Source organism: Moschus berezovskii, chromosome 15, assembly GCF_049115385.1.
Source record: "Moschus berezovskii isolate FMDL1 chromosome 15, NW_MosBer_1.0, whole genome shotgun sequence".
Classification (NCBI taxonomy): Eukaryota; Metazoa; Chordata; class Mammalia; order Artiodactyla; family Moschidae; genus Moschus; species Moschus berezovskii.
In genome coordinates this window covers 24,084,286-24,103,259 of record NC_142474.1, presented here as the reverse complement: position 1 = coordinate 24,103,259, position 18,974 = coordinate 24,084,286, and the positions used below count along the sequence as shown (strand labels likewise).

At 50.5% G+C, this 18,974-nt stretch overlaps 1 protein-coding gene across 4 annotated transcripts; it reads right to left on the bottom strand.

The window, feature by feature from the left end:
* Window positions 1-4,798: 4,798 nt before the first annotated feature.
* Window positions 4,799-17,730, bottom strand: FAM110A (family with sequence similarity 110 member A). 4 transcript variants are annotated; one of them, XM_055434722.2, is made up of 2 exons: window positions 17,489-17,730; window positions 4,799-6,928 (listed from the first exon to the last, which is right to left on the bottom strand). In XM_055434722.2, the coding sequence occupies exon 2, from the start codon at window positions 6,889-6,891 to the stop codon at window positions 6,004-6,006; it is 888 nt and encodes a 295-aa protein (XP_055290697.2). In that variant the 5' UTR covers window positions 6,892-6,928; window positions 17,489-17,730; the 3' UTR covers window positions 4,799-6,003. The 4 variants fall into 4 exon arrangements, with proteins under 4 accessions (XP_055290697.2, XP_055290691.2, XP_055290672.2 ...); XM_055434716.2 differs by lacking the exon at window positions 17,489-17,730 and adding an exon at window positions 10,263-11,938; XM_055434697.2 differs by having other exon boundaries at window positions 4,800-6,987; window positions 17,489-17,729.
* Window positions 17,731-18,974: the final 1,244 nt, after the last annotated feature.

The window sequence follows — 18,974 nt, the reverse complement described above, 5'->3', positions numbered from 1 at the left end:
ACTTCTACTTATCCTTCCCATCTCAGCTCAGATATCTCAGGCTTCCCAGACCTCCTTGGTCAGGTCAAGAACCTCTCCTTCCTTTAGGATCTAATCTTAGTGATCATAAAATTATTGAGATGATCAAACAGTATCTAGACTAAGTCTCCCAAGGGAGCTGTTTGGTTCATTTTGTTTGCTACAATCTCTTCAGGGTGTGCCTAGGACTTGGTGTGCAGTAGATCCAAACAAATATATATTGTATGAATGAACACATGAATGGAACAAGCACGTACAAAGACCATAGCATGTCATTCAGTTTTATCCAGTTTACAGAGCTCAGAGAGGTGAGGCAACTTGACAGACAGGTGGCAGCAGACAACAGATCAGACAACAGGTGGTAGCACCAAAAAATCCAAGTTTTTCTGATTTCAAAGCTGGGAGATTTCCCCAATACTTTATCTATCACATACACATGTGTGTGTATGTTAGTTGCTCAGTCATATCCGACCCTTTGCGACCCCATGGACTGGAGCCTGCTGGGCTCCTCTGTCCATGGAATTCTCCAGAAAAGAATACTGGAGTGGGTTGCCCTTCCTTTCTCCAGGGGGTTCTTCCCAACCCAATGATCGAACCCAGGTCTCCTGCATTACAGGCAGATTCTTTACTGTCTGAGCCACCAGGGAAGCCCATCCAGCACACATAGGCTGTGATAAACTGAAAACTGCAAAAATTCCTCCATGCCTGTACTCATACCTTTTGCAATATGACTAAGAGATGGAGTCTATTTCTCTACCACTTAAATCTGACTTGACCGCGTCACTTTGGGCAATGGAACATTAGTAATCATGGCCCAATAAGAGGCTTTATAGAACACTTGTGCAATGGAGCTGAACATAGAACCTTAAGATCACCATGTGAATGAGCCCACGCTAGGCTCATGGAGGTGAACGGAAACACCCTAGTAAACAGCTTGCCAACTGCCAGACATGTGAGCAAGGCCCTCCAAGACCAGCCAGCCCCAGCTGACTGCAGCTATGTGAGTGAGCCTAAGTAAGATCAGAACTGCCCAGCTGAGCCCAAACCAGATTTCCAGTTCACAGAATCATGAACTAGTAATTTGTTGTTTAGGGTCTAGGGTGGCCTGTTACACAGCAAGGGCTTACTGATACATACACCTAGTGAACACACACCGTCAATGACTATACACACAAGTACATGCAAATAAATGCACACAGATAAGCTTTCATAGCAAGTTTGTTGGCACCCACATAAACACTCACATACCCCTACAGGTCTCACATACACACACACACACACACACACACACAGCCATCACCTAATCCCACACACAATCTCCTGGCTGCCAATGTAATGTACTGCAGTGTAAATGCCAATCTGGGAACAGATGGGTCAATACTGCCCAAGCTCTATGTTGCTGGCACTGCCCAGCAGAGTTCCAAGATGTATAGAAGCAGATTTTGGTTGAATGGATAAATGAATAAAGCCAAGGGCACAGGACAAGCCAGAGGTTGGCAGCAGTGAGCAGACATGCTGTAGGGGTTCCTGTGGATAAATGGAGAGGCCTTTTATTCCTCTTAGAGACACACGTGAGCAGGGACAGAGAGTGGATGCTCACAAGTGCTTATCTTCCAAATCGTATTTGTGCTTAAAATTGCATTTTAAAAAAATTGGTTGCATTGTTGTTTTTAAAGGGGTGTGAGGATTGTTATAAAGCCCTTGAAGGGTTTCAGGAAGGAAATTGGAACCAATAAATTATCCTCTATGTGTAACTGTGGGGAAATTGAAGATCTCTGAGGATCAAATATGAGTAAAGAGGAAACTAAGTGATGGAAAACAAAGCAGGTAATAACTCCAGGAAGAACAAAGTTGCACAAAAAAAGGAAATCTAACTGTAATATGTGACTTGGCAAGAAAATATTTCTATGGTCACAATATAAACAATATTAATTAATCATTTATTTAAAAATTGTGATAAATGTTGATTTTTAAAGAAAAGTGAGTGAGAAAAGTTGTCTTCCTTGATCATAATAACTACAAAAAGAAACAGTTTTGACCACTTACTGGGTGATGTGCCTTATTCTAGGCACTTCACATGCTGAATCCTCATAATAGTTCAATATCTTCAATATTCTTATTACTCATTTTACAAATGAGGAAACTGAGGCACAAGGTAGTTAAGTCTTCAGGTGGTTAAGTCTAAGTTAAGAGGACTTGCCAGGTCATCTGGCCAGTAAAGGAAAGGGCTAGAATTCAAACACAGACAGTCAGGCTGCAGAAGCCACACTCTGGGGACATCAGACCTGAAAGTCAACATTTGCCTAAAATTAATCAAGAAAATGGCAGGAAAAGAATGTTATTTAGAAATAGGGAGGAAACTGTCAGAAGAAATAGTTTAAAAAATTGAATGTGTTTACTTTGGGGAGCAGGGTTGGGAAGGGCAAGGGAATGTTGTTTTAGTAATATTTAATTTATATAGATACATCCATGAGCCGGGGACAAGGACTGACTAGGAAGGAATGTGAGGGAGTTGTTCATGGCTCTGTATTCTGATTGGGGTTTGGGGTACAGTATGTACTTGTCTAAATTCGGCAAATGGTACTTTTAAGATCTATGCATTTCACTGTATATAAATTTTACCTCCCACCCCCAAGAATAACCACAAACAAATATTTAATATGAAACTCTAGTTGATGATATACATGCTGAAGTGTCTTTTGAGAGGAAGGGTACTGACGCTTGCAGTTTACTTTGAAAAGTTTCCAAATAAAACCAATTGTCTTACTGGATGGAGAGAGGAATGGCTAGATGCCTGATAGAGCAAATATAGCAAAATATTAACAACTGTGAATCTAATAGATGATATATGTATTCACTGAATAATTCTATCAACTTTTAAGTTTGAACATTTTAATAAAATTTGGGGGAAAATATATAAATTTATCATCTGAAAAATAACATTAAATTTTTTAAAAACCTGGATGGGGCTTCTGTCTTGGGCCAGGATGGATCTGCAGACTCCCCTGGACACAGGATGTCAGACAGGATGGGGGGGGTCTCCTCCCCCTGGCCCCCTTCAGCAACTCATTAGCAAAGGCAGAACCATTTCATCAGGGCAGGGACAATACCATCTCACTATCCCTTCCTCTGTCAAGATAAACTGAGGTCCTGCAGGTGGGGATGGGTACTTTCCCAGGGGGCCCATCACACCTTCATGACAGAAGTGAGCAGCTAGGTTGCAAGTCTCCCAAGCCCAAGTGTGTATAATTAGCTGGTGAGAAATAGATCAGGGAGCAAATCTCATCTTTGCCTAATTAGGGGCTAGGCAGCTGGGGCCAGTCTGGCCTGGGGAAGCTGCTATGGAGGCCAGGCAGCCCCAGGGGACAAGGCAGCAGCTGCAGGCCCTCACAGGGGCTGAAACACAGCGGCTGCCAATCACTGCCCCTCACACTCCAACTGGAGGTGAAACAATAGAGGGCCTGTTTCTGTGGATCCCCAAGGCTTGGTAGGCCGGGGGTAAGGGGAATGGCAGAAGCCGCTAGCCTCTCCCTCCACAGAATCCTGGCCGAGGGGAACCCCTGTCAGAGAAGTCAAGGCTCAACCTGTCTCACCTTCCTCATTTCCAAGAATCCCTCCCTGCTCTCTTGCATCAGACCCTCCCAATGCCCCTCCCGGCTCCCCCATCACAGCTTCTAGGAACAGTTCTGGTCTTAGGACAGAAGTCTTTGAGTGCATCTGTTCTAAATTATATGATTAGTTTCTGCTTAGCGGCTCCTTCCCTCCCCTGAGACCTGGCGGGGCCTATGGCTGTCTTGCCAACTGCTGGGCATCCAGTAGGTGTTCAATAGTGATTAGGAGGAGAGGCTGCCAGGATGGGGAAGAGAAGTGAGCCAAGTGTCAGGAGAATCGAGGAGCCAGAGGGCCGGTGACTGGGATGCCTAGGAGGCTAGGGTGTGACCCCAGGCTGGAGTGCAGACCCACTGTGTGACAGCCCCAAAGCCACTACCCCTCCCTGCTCTAAGACAAGAGGTGATCTTCTCAGGTGACCCTCAAAAAGTCACCTTGAGGATTCAGTGACAGGTTTAGTATGAATGGTCTGAGTCCAGCACTTAAACTTCCTCCAGGAACAAGGGGTCTCCCAGATCATCACCAGCAGTCCTGTGACCCAAACCTTGATTTCTTCACATGTAAAATGCAACCAACGCTCCCTCCTTGTGTTTCTAGAGAACTGACAGCTCATGGCAAGGGGCGACCCTTAGCACAGAATTCAGGCTGAGTTGCCTTGGAGGTAAAGGTTTTGACACCTCAAAAGACACCACCTCTGTAGAGCTGACACAGATTATCACCCCAACCCATCACTCCTTTAACAAGGGGATGGGGGTGCCCAGCTCCTGCATTGCCAAACCTGCTGGGAGCCTACAGCAGGTCATCCCCATCCTGTGCCTCAGTTTCCCGATCTGTATCATGAGGGGTGAACTCCATCCTCATAAATTTGAACACCATCCTCTTCTACAACCTGATTTCCACTATTTCCCCAAATGACTCAAGCCCAGTCAAGTCCCCTGGGGACTGGTGGTGGACTGTCAGACAAGACAGCTGGGCTGACCTGGATGTTTGTCAACAGCCCAACGGAAATCTCCTTTTTATGCTTAAAATAAAACCTACATCAAACCTGTCACCAAGGGCCCCCATTAGAGCTTCCTGTTTCTGAGTGCTGCAGCCCAGGCAGCCTGCAGGAGAGGAAGCTCCTCCTAGCCCTGCCCGTCCCCCCTCCCCCTTGGGAAAGCAGGGATGCAGAGCCCATCCAGGTTCTCACCCTTTGTGTGCCCGGCCCTAGTTGCTTCATCAGCCAAGGGTGGGATCTCCTAGCAGGTAACTTAACCTGGAGGGAGACAGGAAGGAGCCGAGATCTCAAAGCCCAGTGCCAGCCACCTCCTTCCCTTTCCCCAAGCCCAAATAAGACCATGCTGCCAACTCATCCACCAAGGCCCAAAGAGGGAGATTGGCCTGACCAGGGTCACTCAGAGTTAGGGACAAGGCCACTCATTTTTTTCTATCCATCTCAAGTCCTGCTTCCTCTAAGAATTCCACTTCCTATCTATAGACTGTGCGACCTCAAGTTCAGGGCTTGCCCTCTCTGAGCTTCCTGCCCGCTTGGGAACCGGGCTGGGATGGGAAAGGGCATATCACTTATGGTTGGGGAGAGTCCATATACCTGTCAGCCTTTCCCTGAAGGTCCCCTTCCCAGTGCAAGGGAAAGTCCCCAGTCTTCTTCCCAGTTCTATCCCAAATTCTATGAAGAAGGCCCATTAGCAAGTCTCCCAGAGGGGTTTTGAGGATGCCCTGTGAGGCAAGTCTCAGGCCAGGCCAGCCACTGAACTCATGTTCCCCCAGATCCTGGGGTGAAGGACCCATCCCAAGACTTCCCACCCTTTACCCTTGTAAACACAGAAGAATCTGATGACCCAGCCTTTGAAAAACAAGCATTGTGTTTATTAACCAAAAGGAGGGAAGTCAGAGCAGTGCAGACTCCTACCAGTCCCGTCTGTAGTCTACCCACCTAGGCCCAGGCAGACAAGGCCACTCTTCCCTGCCCCACCCCAGGGTGAGTTCCCAGGTAACCAAGGCCCACAGGCTAAAGAAGAGGAAGTCAGCAAAGGACAGAGGCCAAGGAAGGAAGAAAGAAACAGAGTTGCTGGATAGACAGTTCTGATGAGATCCCTTGGCCCTCCACTCCCAGTGGGGAGGGTTAAGTGGCCCAAATCCAAACCCACAAGCAGGGGACATTCACGTCAAAACCCTACATGTGAGGGCCAGGCAGTGGTCCAAGGTCAAGAGCCAACTCTCTCCAGGTCAGTCCTTGCCAGATGGGTGCTCTGAGCCTTTGCCTCCACAGCAAGTTCACACAAGGCAGCAGCCTTGGGTCTGCTCCAAGCCAGGGAATGGATGCAGGAGAGGTTAAGAGGCCAACAGCCTCTCTAAGATCCCGACTCCAGTGGACACCTAGCCTTCAGCTGCTGGAGTCTCCCGCGCCTGCCGCAACCCATACAGCCATTTGATTACGCGAGCGTTGCGCTCTATCACTGACACGCCATAGGGGACACGCTCCCGAGCCCGCTCCTCGATGGTGACAGAGCTGCGGCGGGAGCAGCCCCCCTCGGAGCTGGCTGGCCCAGCACTGGGCCCCGCCAGCGACACGATGTCTGAGCTGGCCCGCGCTAGGTGGGCCACACCCAAACCCCGCGCCTCCTCCGGGTCCAGGCCACAGAAGTTAAAGAATCGCTCCAGGTCAGCTGCTGCCCGGGAGAAGCGCTCACTAAGGTCCGACTTGGAGCGTTGCAAACCTGGGGGCCGGACTGGGCTAGAGGCGGCGGCAGGGCCTGGCGATGGGCAGGGCTGGACAGGTGACGCCGGCAGGGGCAGTACATCCACTCGTCGGACTGCAGCAATACTCGGTGGTGGGCGTGGGGGCGTGGCTGGGGGAGGCTGCCTGGCCCCCTCAGCCCGTCCGGGGGTACGGCTGGCCTCAGCAGGGGACACAGGACTATCACACAAGTTGATGAGGCTGCTAAGGATGTCCAAGTCCAGCTGGGGCCGGCGGCCGGGGCCAGGCAGGGCTCGGCGGCTAGGTGTGAGCACGGTGCGGCGAGTTCCAGGGCTGAAGAGGGGCTGTTTGCACAGCAGGGGCTGCACAGGCTCCTGACGAGTGTTGGCCACATGCAGGCTCTTGACGTACTTGGCCTTGTCGGCCTCCAGGCGCTCGACAGCACTAGGTTTCCGGGCTCCACCGTCTGCTGGCCGCCGTAGCAGGTAGCCAGGAACCTTGGTCCGTAGGCGGATAGGTAGGGCAGGGGTGTCCCGGGCTCCCGGAGTCAGCGTGTCCACAGGCATGGCTGTTACATTCCCCGAGGGCTTCTGTCTGAGGAGACTGAAGAAACGAGAAGACAGAGAGCCAGGCAGAAAGCTGGCAGCTGGACTCCACAACGGCTGCAGGGGTGGAAAGAGAAAGCGGCGGAGCCCACTCAGACAAAGGCTCAGCAAAGACCAAGAGACCGAAGACGCCTTCCCTATTAAAAGGTAAAAGCCACGCCTCTGATTCACAGGGAGCCAATCAGCAGGCAGAAACCCGGGCCTGTGGCCCCACCCACTTCCCCTCCTTCGAGGGGGGCCCTTCCCAGCTGAAGCAGAAAGAAAAAAGGTACCAAAGCAGACAGACACGGGCTGCCTGGGCATAAAGGATGGGGATGGCATATTTTAAAGGAAGCAAAGGAGGCTCCAGGCTGAGTGCTGGACATCAGCCAGCTCAACCTCAGTGGGTCCTCTTCTCAACTCCATTTTGCACTTGGGGAAACTGAAGCCCAGGAAGCCAAGCTTGAGGAAGCTAATTCAACAAGTCGGTGGCTGTCCTTTGCCTCCCTTGTCTCCCGGCCGCTCAGGGGTCTTGGGGTTGAGTGGCCAAGAGAAAGGGCTCCAACCCCACACCCCACCTGGAATGCCCACAGGAAGCCTGGAACCACCTCCACCCCACACTCACCTAGGCAGGAAGCTGTCCTGTGCCATCCACCCGCCTGGACATGCCAGGCCCCAGGCACGGCAGCAGAGCTTGTGGAGGAGGAGCGCAGAAAGTCCCTACCCCACCCTTGCCCCAGTGGAGTCCAGACACCCATTAGCTTCCAGTATGAAATTCTAATGCCAGGCCCACAGTGATCATCCATGGATGCCTGTCAGGTGGAAACATCAGCTCTGAGCTATGCGGCCCCAGGAGAAGCTGGAGATGCCCAAGATCACAGCCCTGCTCAGGAGTATCCAGCCAACTCTGCATCTGCCAACAGCAGTAGTATGGACACCCATAGGCAGGAGGGCCTACATCTGGAGGCACAAGTCTACACATGATCACCTATGCATCAGGGCCAGTACCCTGGCCGTCAGGCCACTCCTGTCCCTTTTTCCAAGGAAGAAGGGTTAGAGTCCCAAAGTGCTCCCCTAAGTCCCCTGGAGATGGGCTGGAAGAAAACCCATAGATCAAGTCCTGAACCTTTTCATGTATAAAATGGGGGAAAGGGACTCCATCAAGATGATCTTCAAGAGGGCCCTCAGGCCCTGTACTGTCTAATAGCCATGAGCCACATATGGCTACTCAGTCTTAACTTTAAATTTATAGTAAATATAATTCAGTTCCTGAATCACACTGGCCACATTTTAAGTGCTCGATAGCCATATGTGGCCAGTGGTCACTCTACTAGACAGCACAGATTGGAGCATTTCCATCTGCAGCAAAAAGCTATACTGGACAGCCCCACCTCAACATCCAGAATGCCATGAGCGAAGAGTCTGGACTGGGGAGTGGAGAGAGGAATCTGTCTTCTAGACATCTGACATCATCCTCTCCTGCAATCTCGCAACAAGTCTGTGATACAGGTCTCTGTCACCCCATTTTCACAGATGGAGAAACTGAGACTCAAAGAAGTTGCCAACCTAGGTTCCAGAGCCAGTAAATAAGACACAAAGTCATATGAAGCCTAATTCACTCGTCAAAAAAAAAGAGTAGTTTTACTCATTATTATTCACATTCTCCTAAAACAGCTGGGGTTGGGGGCAGCAAGGGAGGGTCTGTTTTATTCCCCTCAGTTTCAAGATACTGCTCTTTATGCATAACCAACAGTCAATGGATTTACTAAGATGAAATACCTGTGAGGGCCAAATATAAGTCGGGAGACCAGGGATAAACTAGAGAGGGGGCATATGGTCCAGGTTGGTAGGTATAGAATGTTCTAGGAAGCTGGGAATCCAGCGTGCATGGAAACTCTAGATTGTTAGTCTATTTGATAATAATAATATTTTAAAATGCACGGACAGGGCAAACAAAATGCCTGCAAACATATCTGAGCACCTCCCCTCCGGCCCCAGTTTGAGACCTCTGCAACCAAGGCAAGTTGACAACAGAAACTTGGGGGCTGTTGGCCCAGAGCCAGAGCTGCTCCAGAGGTAGAAGGGATGAAGTAGGTGGGAGAAGAAGGCTGCCCCACTCAGGACCAACCCTCAAGGAGACCTCAGGAGGGAAGGGTCACAAGCCCTGTCAAGGTAGGTAGGCTCTGCCCCACCCCCCCGGCCGCCACCTCCCAAACCAGTCCAACCCGTTGGTGGCATGAGTTCCCTCCCGGGCACCATCGGGGAAAGAGAGGGAGGAAGGAGGTCAGATGGGCTTGGCTAGGGCATAAGTTCTGCGACCCCCACCGCCACCAGGCTCGGGCTTCCATCGCCTCCAGCGGACCAGGCGCCCAGGGGCTCTTCTGGCCGGACCAGGGCAGATTCTAGGAGCCAAGTTTGGCTATGGGGCCGCTGGCCAGCTCGCCGGGAACTCGCCCACTCGCCCGCTGTGTGCCTTTCGCAAGCAGCTGCACCTCTTCCAGACTTGGGGTTTCCCTATCCGTGAAATGCTGTTAAAAATAGACCTTCCTCATGCTCCAGGTCACCGTGAGGATGGAGAGACAAAAAACAAGTTGAGCACTTTCGTTCACTACATGAACTGGGCTCCTTGTTTTTATTACGAATTGGACCCAACTCCTGAGATCGCTCCTCTCGCAGGGGTCTCTAAGCCTTCTCCAGAAGGGTCTGTCTGAGCCTAAGCCGCGGACAAAGGAGGTTAATCCGTGAACAAGACTCATTCCACAGGCGGGTGAAGCCCAAAGTGCTGAGGCTCCTGCGAGTTGAAGCCAGGGTCCCGGTCCCCAGGTGGGGCTCGTGCCCTCTCTGAGGCCTCCTCTCATCACCCAACGCCCCACCCACGGATTTCAAACACCCACAAACGACCCCAAATACGCCGGCCCCAGGCCCTTCTCCTTGGCATCCTCGGGTACGCAGCCTCACCGCGCTCCCTCCCCAGCGGCTTCCCGAGCATTAGCCCCAGGAGGCCGCGGTGGGGGACCGCGGGGGGCGGGGGAGGAGGGTCGTAGGGGAGCCCGGATCCCCGGTCTAGCTTCTGCCCTTGCCCTTCCTAGCCGAGGGCAATCTTGGGGACTCCTAGCGGCGGAGGAGGCCCAGAGCCCGGCTCATGCACGCTGTGTGACTCTAGTCTGCTAGCAGCCCCTCTCCGAGCTCGGGTAGTCCCGGCTCTTAAATGCGGGAGCAGACGGCACGATTCCTACAGCCACGTCCAAGCCTGAAGGTGAGTTTCGGCCCGGTCCCCGCCTACCCGAAGAGGAGGGAGAGGTGGCCGGGCAGCCCCGACCCCGCCGGGCGCCCAGGCCCCGGCCCGCACGTACCTGGCTGCGTCCTGGCCGCCGCTCCGCGCTCTCCAGCCCGGCCCACCTGGGCTCAGGTAACACAGCGTTTGCGCAACTTCCGGCGGCCGTCCCCGGGCAAGTGAACCCGCCGGCCCAGGAATTACTCGAAAAGGGAGAAGGAAAGCCAGGCAGCGGGCCGGAACTGAGCCCAGGGTTGCGCCCTGCCTACCCCAGGAAGCCCTTCCGCGAGCGGGGCCCGCCCATCCCCAGCTGCCCTGGCCCACACGTGGGGTTCAGTAGGGCAAGGGCACCCATCTTGCAGATGGAAAAACTGAGTCCCCCTTGTCACTGCCACAATGACCGCCAGTTAATATATTAACTTTTCCTGGTGTTAATTAACCCATTTTAATCTCCCAACAATCCCTATGAAGGGAACTCTATTATTATCCCCATTTGACTAATGGAAAACTGAGGCTGGGACAGGCTGAGTCAGTTGCCAAAGTCACCCTGCAGAGTCCAACTTGGGCTCTTTCTCCTCAGACCAAACCTTAATTAACACCACCTCGCTTTCTGGCTGTGTGTCCCTGAGTAGGTTGCTGAACCTCTCTGGTCTTCCATTCTGTCTAAAGGAGAGTCCCAGCTTCCAGGCCAGGTCAGTGTGAGTTCTTAGAGCTTGAGAGTGCCTATTGAAGCTTTGAACAAGCTGTAAACATTAGTAATTGACAGCAATAATAGCAATAACAATAACCAGAATTTCAGATTGCCAGACACGGTCCTTGTTTAAATCTCTATACTACCCTGATAGGGAGGAGCTATTTGATCCCCATTTTACAGATGAAGAGACAGTAGTAGCCCTGCCAGAAGAAACCCCTGGAGGGAAGTGACCGTCTCTTCTGCCACCAAGCTCTGTTACATCACTTAAGGTGGCATGTTCAATGAAGCCAGTTTTCACTGGGATCCTGAGGTCCAAAGAAGGAAGTGTGCACTGGCCTCAGACATGAGCCCCAAGGAAGTGAAAGAGGACCCAGTTTCACGTCTGTGCCTGGTGGGGGCTGCACCAGCATTGGGGTGGAGGGCACAAGGGGACAGGAACTGATTCAAGGAACAACTCTCTTCCACCTGGGAGTGAATCAGCTCTGAGACCTCTTCCAGCCCCTGGGTCCTGATTTTAGGAGGATGAGGGAGGTGACAAGACCATCACTGTCCACAGCAGACCTCTGGGTCCCTGCCTAACCCACTAAGGCAACAGTGGGGAAGGAAGCTGTGCTCAGTTAGGCTCTAACAGTAGTAAAGCAAGGCAATGATGACAGGTTTTATAAAACAGGTAAGAACTTCTCCAAATGCTTTCTTTGTACCTGGCATTTGTTCTATGCTCTTTCTAGGTATTAACTCATTTATTAATCCTCACCCATACACTGTAAGGTAGGTACTACTGTTATGACCATTTTACAGTTGAGAAAACCAAGGCATGGAGAGTGAGGCCACATGTCTGAGGTCACATGGCTAATAAATGGCGGAGCCAGAACCTGAACCCAGGCCTGTCCCCAGTCTCCTGCTAGTCTTTGGCCACTCACCAGGGCACTCCTAGAGAATCTCTAGCCTCCCTCTCCGGGCCCTAGAGAGAGAAGTCAACTTGGCTATGGTTCTGGACCTGTTTCCTCAGCTATGAGGGCAGAAATGGCAATGTTTTCCCAACAGAAATCAGATGTCATCACAGCTCTGTTTAAATCACCCCCGCCCCAGCCCCTGAGACTCCCTACCTGAGAACAAACTCCAAACTCTCCCCTTGGCCCTCCTCTCAGTCCACCTCCTCTCCCACCACCTCTCCAGCCTTCCCTGCTCTAGCCTCTGAGTCCTCCCTACTGAGCACACCAAGGCTTCTCCTGCCTCAGGGCCTTTGCACCATCCTTTCTCTGCCTGGAACCTTCCATTTTCACTTCCTCAGAGAGGTTTCCCTGACCACCCTGGGGATCCTGCCAACTCTCTTACCCAGTTAGTTCCCTTCCAAGCATTCATCGCACCCTGTCATTTTAGATATTCACTACCACCTGAAAAATCACTGCAGATGCTGTTTGCAGCCATGAAATAAAAAGACGCTTACTACTTGGGAGGAAAGTTATGACCAACCTAGATAGCATATTAAAAAGCAGAGACATTACTTTGCCAACAAAGGTCCGTCTAGTCAAGGCTATGGTTTTTCCCGTGGTCATGTATGGATGTGAGAGTTGGACTGTGAAGAAAGCTGATCGCCGAAGAATTGATGCTTTTGAACTGTGTTGCTGGAGAAGACTCTTGAGAGTCCATTGGACTGCAAGGAGATCCAACCAGTCCATTCTAAAGGAGATCAGTCCTGGGTGTTCATTGGAAGGACTGATGCTAAAGCTGAAACTGCAATACTTTGGCCACCTCATGCGACGAGTTCACTCACTGGAAAAGACTCTGATGCTGGGAAAGGTTGGGGGCAGGAGGAGAAGGGGACGACAGAGAATGAGATGGCTGGATGGCATCACCAACTCTGTGGACATGAGTTTGAGTGAACTCCGGGAGTTGGTGATGGACAGGGAGGCCAGGGGTCGCGGAGAGTCGGACACGACTGAGCGACTGAACTGAACTGAACCTGAAAGTCCCTTGAGCAGCATGGAGATCAAACCAATCAATCTTCAGGGAAATCAACTCTAAATACTCCTTGGAGGGACTGATGATGAAGTTGAAGCTCCAGTATTTTGGTCATCTGATGCAAACAGCCAACTCACTGGAAAAGTCCCTGATGCTGGGAAAGACTGAAGGCAGAAGAAGAAGGTGTCAGAGGATGAGATGGCTGGATGGCATCATCAATGCAATGGACATGAACTTGGGCAAATTTTGGGAGATGATGAGGGACAGAGAGGCCTGGCATGCTGCAGTCCATGGGGTCGCAAAGAGTCGGACACAACTGGGCGACTTAACATCAACAACAACCACCTGTTTCCTATCTCTCCAGTGGGCTAAGAACTCCATCCTTCAGGGACAAAGCACAAAAGGGGACAACACAGACCAAGTGGCCAGGCCACCTGAAAGACCAAGGCCCCTCAGCACCAAGCCTCCTCCCAACTCCCTACTCTTCCCAGGCCTTCCTCCACCAGTCCCACTCCTGCTCCAGCCTCCAGGAGCCCCTACTCAAGCTGGGCTCCAGACATTTCTAGCTGAATCCTATTTTCCCTCCTAAGATGCACACCCCGGGTCCTGCACACCTGCAGTGCCCTTTTCCACTCCCTCTCCCTGGCCACCCCTGTAGCCTGGATTCTAGGCCTAGCCTGACTGAGTTCAAATCTCAACTCCACCAGTGATAAGCTATGAAACTTGGGTAAGATACTTAATTTCTCATGCCTTGGTTTCCCCAACTGTAAAACAGGGTCCCTAACAGTGCCTCCCTCCCAGCATGAGGCATGTGCTTGACCAATGCCACCAAAATGTGAGCTGTGATAACTCTTCAACCAAATAGATGCTCCAGTGCCCAGGTCCTCTGTGAGGCCTTCATCAGTCCAGACAGAATGTTGACCACTTCTCTCAGAGGTTACAAATCTGAGAATGCAGTCACTTGACTAGATATTTCTTTGTGTACCAAAGAAGGTACACAAGTGGCTGGTAAGCACAAGAAAAATGCTCAGCATCGCTTATGATTAGGGAAATGCAAATCAAAGCCAGAATGAGATACCATACCACACCCATGAGATAGCCATTATCAGACAAACAAAAACAGAAAATAATGTGGATGGAGAATGAGGCGAAATTAGAAAGTTTGTGCACTGTTGGGATATAAAATGGTACAGCCACTATGGAAAGAGTGTGGCAGTTAAGCAAAAATTTTTAATAGACTTACTATGGAATCCAGCAAACCTACTTCAGGTATATGACCAAAAGAACTAAAGGCAGGGACTTGAACAGATACTTGTATATCAGTGTTTATAGCAGCATTATTCACAATAGCCAAAAGGTGGAAACAACCCATGTGTCCACTGACAGATAAATACTCAAAATGTGGGGTGTGGTATGTACAGATAGTGCAATGTCATTTGGCCTTAAAAAGGAAGGAAACTCTGACACATGCTATACACCATGGATGAATCTTGAAGTCATTATGCTAAGAGAAATAAGCTAATCACAAATGAACAAACACTGCCTGATTCCACTTATATGAGGTTCCTCAAGTAGTCGGATTCATAGAGGCAGAAAGAAGAACAGTGACTGCCAGGGGCGCAAGAGAGACGAGAACGAGGAGTTACTATTCATGGGGTATGGAGTTTCCATTAGCAATGGTTGCACAACACAGTAATGAACGTAATGCGACTAGACTGTATACTTAAAAAATGATTAAAATGGTAAACTGCATTTTATTAATACATACATTTAAAAAAAAAGAATTAGAAGGTTTGGAGTCTGAAGCCAGACTCCTTGGATTCCAGTTCCAGCTCTAGGTGCAAGTTCTTAAACATCTCTTGTGCTCAGTTTCCCTTCATAAGGAGGAAGTAACAGCAGTAACTACCTTACGTCACAGAATTGACAGAATTGAAGGAGTTCGTACTTGTAAAGTACTTAGTACACAGCAAGGGATCAGAGGGGTCAGTGATTTCTATTCTTTGCTGAGGGGGCAGAAGGTGTGGTTTCTGATGTTTATCATTTTTATGACATTGTGTGCTTCCACCTCACCCCTCCCTTCCACCTGCTTCTCCTTTTCTTTAGCAGGAGTCCAGCTCAGACTTGGGTGGAGACAGAGAGGCCCTCTCCTGCCCCAGAGGGATCCAGGAAAGCTCCAGGCAGCAGAGACTGCCAGCCAGTAGGACAGCCCAGCGCCGCTTCAGCATAGCTGTCAGGGTCAGAGACACCCAGCTGGGCATCCTCCAGGCCCACGCCAGGCCCCACACTATTTCTGGAGTTTTCCCAGACGTTCGTGCCCTGGCCTGCCTGGAGTCAGCCTTGCCCAGGGCAGCCTTGCACAAACCTCAGGAAGGGAAAGGTAAACAGGCTGCAGAAGAGGTGTGGGTGCAGTTGCCTAAGGCTGCAATCTCCTGTTTGGCCCACCAACCTCACACCTCCACCAACTCAGTCCTCTGGGCCTCAGGTCTATACCTGAGCTTGCCAAATGAGGACAAAGGGACTTGCAGTGGAGATTAAGAGAGATACTACACGCAAAGCCTTAGGGAAGGGCCTGGCACACAGGATGAGGAAGGTGGAGTTGGGACAGACCCACAACCAAGCCCACTTCCTGTCCCGGACTGCCCTCTGCCTGGGCCGAAGCTCACCATCATGGCTTCTTTTCTCGGCCCAGAGATGTCAAGAACCTTGCTCAAAGTTACAAGAAAGTTAATAACAGATCATAGACAGGGCAGTGGTCTCATGATTAGATAAATAATCTATAATATATATAAATTTTTTTCAACCAGGTGATACATTCATAAGCCATAAAGGAAACTAAAAAAAGAAAAACACCTCCCTCCACTCCTATCCCCAGCCACCCAATTCCCCTCCCTGCAAGGATCATTATGATCAGATAGTTATATGTCCTTCCAGGGAGATTTCAGGCACATACGAGCAATAATGGACATATATTCTTTCTATTTTTTTTACATGTAGCAACATGATCTGTGCATTGTTTTCATCTTATTCTTTCACTGAATAATATATGTTGTTCTTAATAACATGTGTTATTAGCATGTTATTATAAACTTAATAACATATATTGTACTACGTAAAGAGCCCATCAGTCCCTACCGATGGCCACTGAGCGTGTGTCTGCTGCTGCTGCTGCTAAGTTGCTTCAGTCGTGTCCGACTCTGTGCAACCCCATAGACGGCAGCCCACCAGGCTCCACTGTCCCTGGGATTCTCCAGGCAAGAACACTGGAGTGGGTTGCCATTTAAAAACCACACTGTGGCCTCACTGCACCTATATCATTCTGCCCAGAAGTGGGACAGCTAGGTCAGGGGGATGCATGTGTAATTGTGACAGAGATGGGGGACTGTGATCCATGGCGTTGATCTCCCACCAGCAGAACACACAACAAATGATCAATAAATGTTAGCATTAGTCATTTTGGTTCCTAGGGCTTTGGGCACTCCTCAGTTTCACACTGGAGGTGATTACCTCATTTACCTCACCCTAGGCCCTCCCTGCATCACATTCCAGTCCGGGAAGATAATAAACTCGCTAATAAGTGAAATTATAGGACACTGGATGGGGTAAATGCTACTGAGAAAAACAAAATAGACAAGGCAGGGCATATGAAGTGAGTAAATATTTGTTGAAAGAATGAAGAATTTTTTCTTTCTGAATTTCCAGAGTGCCTCTCCCTTTAAAGCCAGGAGACTGGTTTGGAGGAGAGAGGATAAATAATTCCCCTTGAAGAGATTCTAGACTCCCAGATGCTACAATTCTGAGTATCTAGGATTCTAAGACGGAAGCCAGACAGATTGGGAACCAGCCCCAGAGCTGCCAAGTCTGACCATGTGGTTTTGGGCAAAGGGGCTTAACTTCTTAGAACCTCAGTTTGCCCACCTACAAAAGGAAACCAATGGCAACCAGCAGGTGGGGAGGGGGTTCCCCAGGAGGCAAGGCCTGGTGTAGGTCTGATGCTCTACCAGGAGGGGTCCCGGGCCCAGGACCAACCCCAGTGTCTCTGGTGACTAGTGTCTTTGGTTGAGGGCTGTGCCTACCCTTTTGCCCAACCTGGAGTAGATTCCCAAGAGTCCTACAGCAATTCCAGAGCCAAAGCATCTGCTGCCCACCTGGCACCTAGCTCAGAAATGTCAGTCCTGCCTGAGCCACCCTTATCTTCTCTCTGAGAGGGAGAGCTCTGTAATTCAGAGTCCTGCAAGCAGAAGGATCTCAAGTGAGCCCTAAGTCCACCCCTGGTTTTCTGGAGAAATGAAGAAAGATGGTGGGGAGAAGACCCCAGGCCGATGCTGGGGAAAGGCAGCCTGGAGGGGATGCAGCCAGGGCTCTCATGCTCCTGTTGATTAGAGGCTAAGAAAGCGACCACCAGTTACCCATCCGGGTCTCTCGAGGCAAATCTAGATCTATTACACTAGAGACTGCGAGATGGAGCAGAAAGATCTGAATCAGATTCTCTGCCAGACTTCGTCTTTCTGAGCCTCAGCGTTCTCATCTGTGAAATGGGGTACCACCACCTCTCCGCAGGTAGGACTCGGAGAAAACACGAGGGTGAATACAGCCCCCCTTAGACCCGGGTTCGCGCCCCGGACCACCCGTGCCCTCACAAGGAGCCTCACCTAGGCGAGTCCCACTCCTCCAGTGCGGGTCTTGAGGAGGCTGACAGCTTGGACCCAGTCAGGCGGGGAATGGCCGCACCCAACACGGCTCGGGAGGCCCAAGCCCCACGTGAGGACCCGCGGGAGCCTCTTCGGAGCCGTGCTCCGCACCCGAGGTAAGCCGGGGAACCCGACTGTCCCAAGGACCCAGCCAGAGCGAAGGTCTGGGGGCACAAAGGGGAAGCGAAAGTCCTGGGGCGCAGGGGGAAGGGTAAATGAGCGCGGCGCTTCACCCCCCTCCCCGCCACCAGAATGGTTTGCCCCGGACATCCTGATTGGCTTCTCGCTTCCGTTCGAACTCCGCGCCGCCCGCGTTGCCAGGCAACAGCTTAGCTTCGGCCCGGCGTGGGAGCGCCAGGTTTCGCAGTCCCTCCCCGCCCCTCACCTTCCGGTTGGTCTCAGGTACTTTGGGCAGCCTCTTTACCTCAAGCGGCTAGTTCTACCTCTTGCTCACCCGGGACTTAGCTGATTCCTAGTCCTGACTTCAGCTGACCAGGCTATGTGAACCAGTGCAAGCCGGTTTCCCTCTCTGTTCCCCTAACTGCGCAATGCTGAGCAAGTTAGTGTGAAGATGGGCATCCCCGGCAGTCCCGAAATTTATTAAGGATATAACCAAAGATGTGAGCGAAGATTAATATAGCCCTGCGTTATTTATCATGGCAAAATAATGAAAACAATTTAAGTGCTCAGTGAAAGGAGATTGACTATATAAATCCATCCTGCGAAAGAACTGAATTTATTGAGCTTTTTTGTATATACCAGAAGCTTTGCATGACAAAACTCTCATCACTGCTCATGGCATAACCCTCTGATAAGTACCTTTAAATATTCTCACTTTTTGATGAGGAATATTATACAGTCATTAAAATGATGTGGTTAAAATATATATAGCACTAAGAAAGTATTGAATTTTTCAAAAGTATGTTTCAAAGCACTATGTACAACATAAATATGCATTAAATACATAATGGTAATATCACATGTACTATATTTATGTATTGGACTTCCCAGGTGGCCCTAGTGGTAAAGAATCTGCCTGCCAATGCAGGAGACACAGGTTTGATCCCTGGGTCAGGAAGATATAGAGAAGGAGAAAGAATAGTATTCTTGCCTGGAAAATTCCATGGGCAGAGGAGCCTGGAGGGCTATAGTTCATGGTACTGCAAAGAGTCAGACAGGACTGAACACAGTGCACATAGTTCAGTTCAGTTCAGTCCTCAGTCGTGTCTGACTCTTTTCGACCCCATGAACCGCAGCACATCAGGCCTCCCTGTCCATCACCGACTCCTGGAGTCCACCCAAACCCATGTCCATTGAGTCCGTGATGCCATCCAACCATCTCATCCTCTGTCGTCCCCTTCTCCTCCTGCCCTCAATCTTTCCCAACATCAGGGTCTTTTCAAATGAGTCAGCTCTTCGCATCAGGTGGCCAAAATATTGGAGTTTC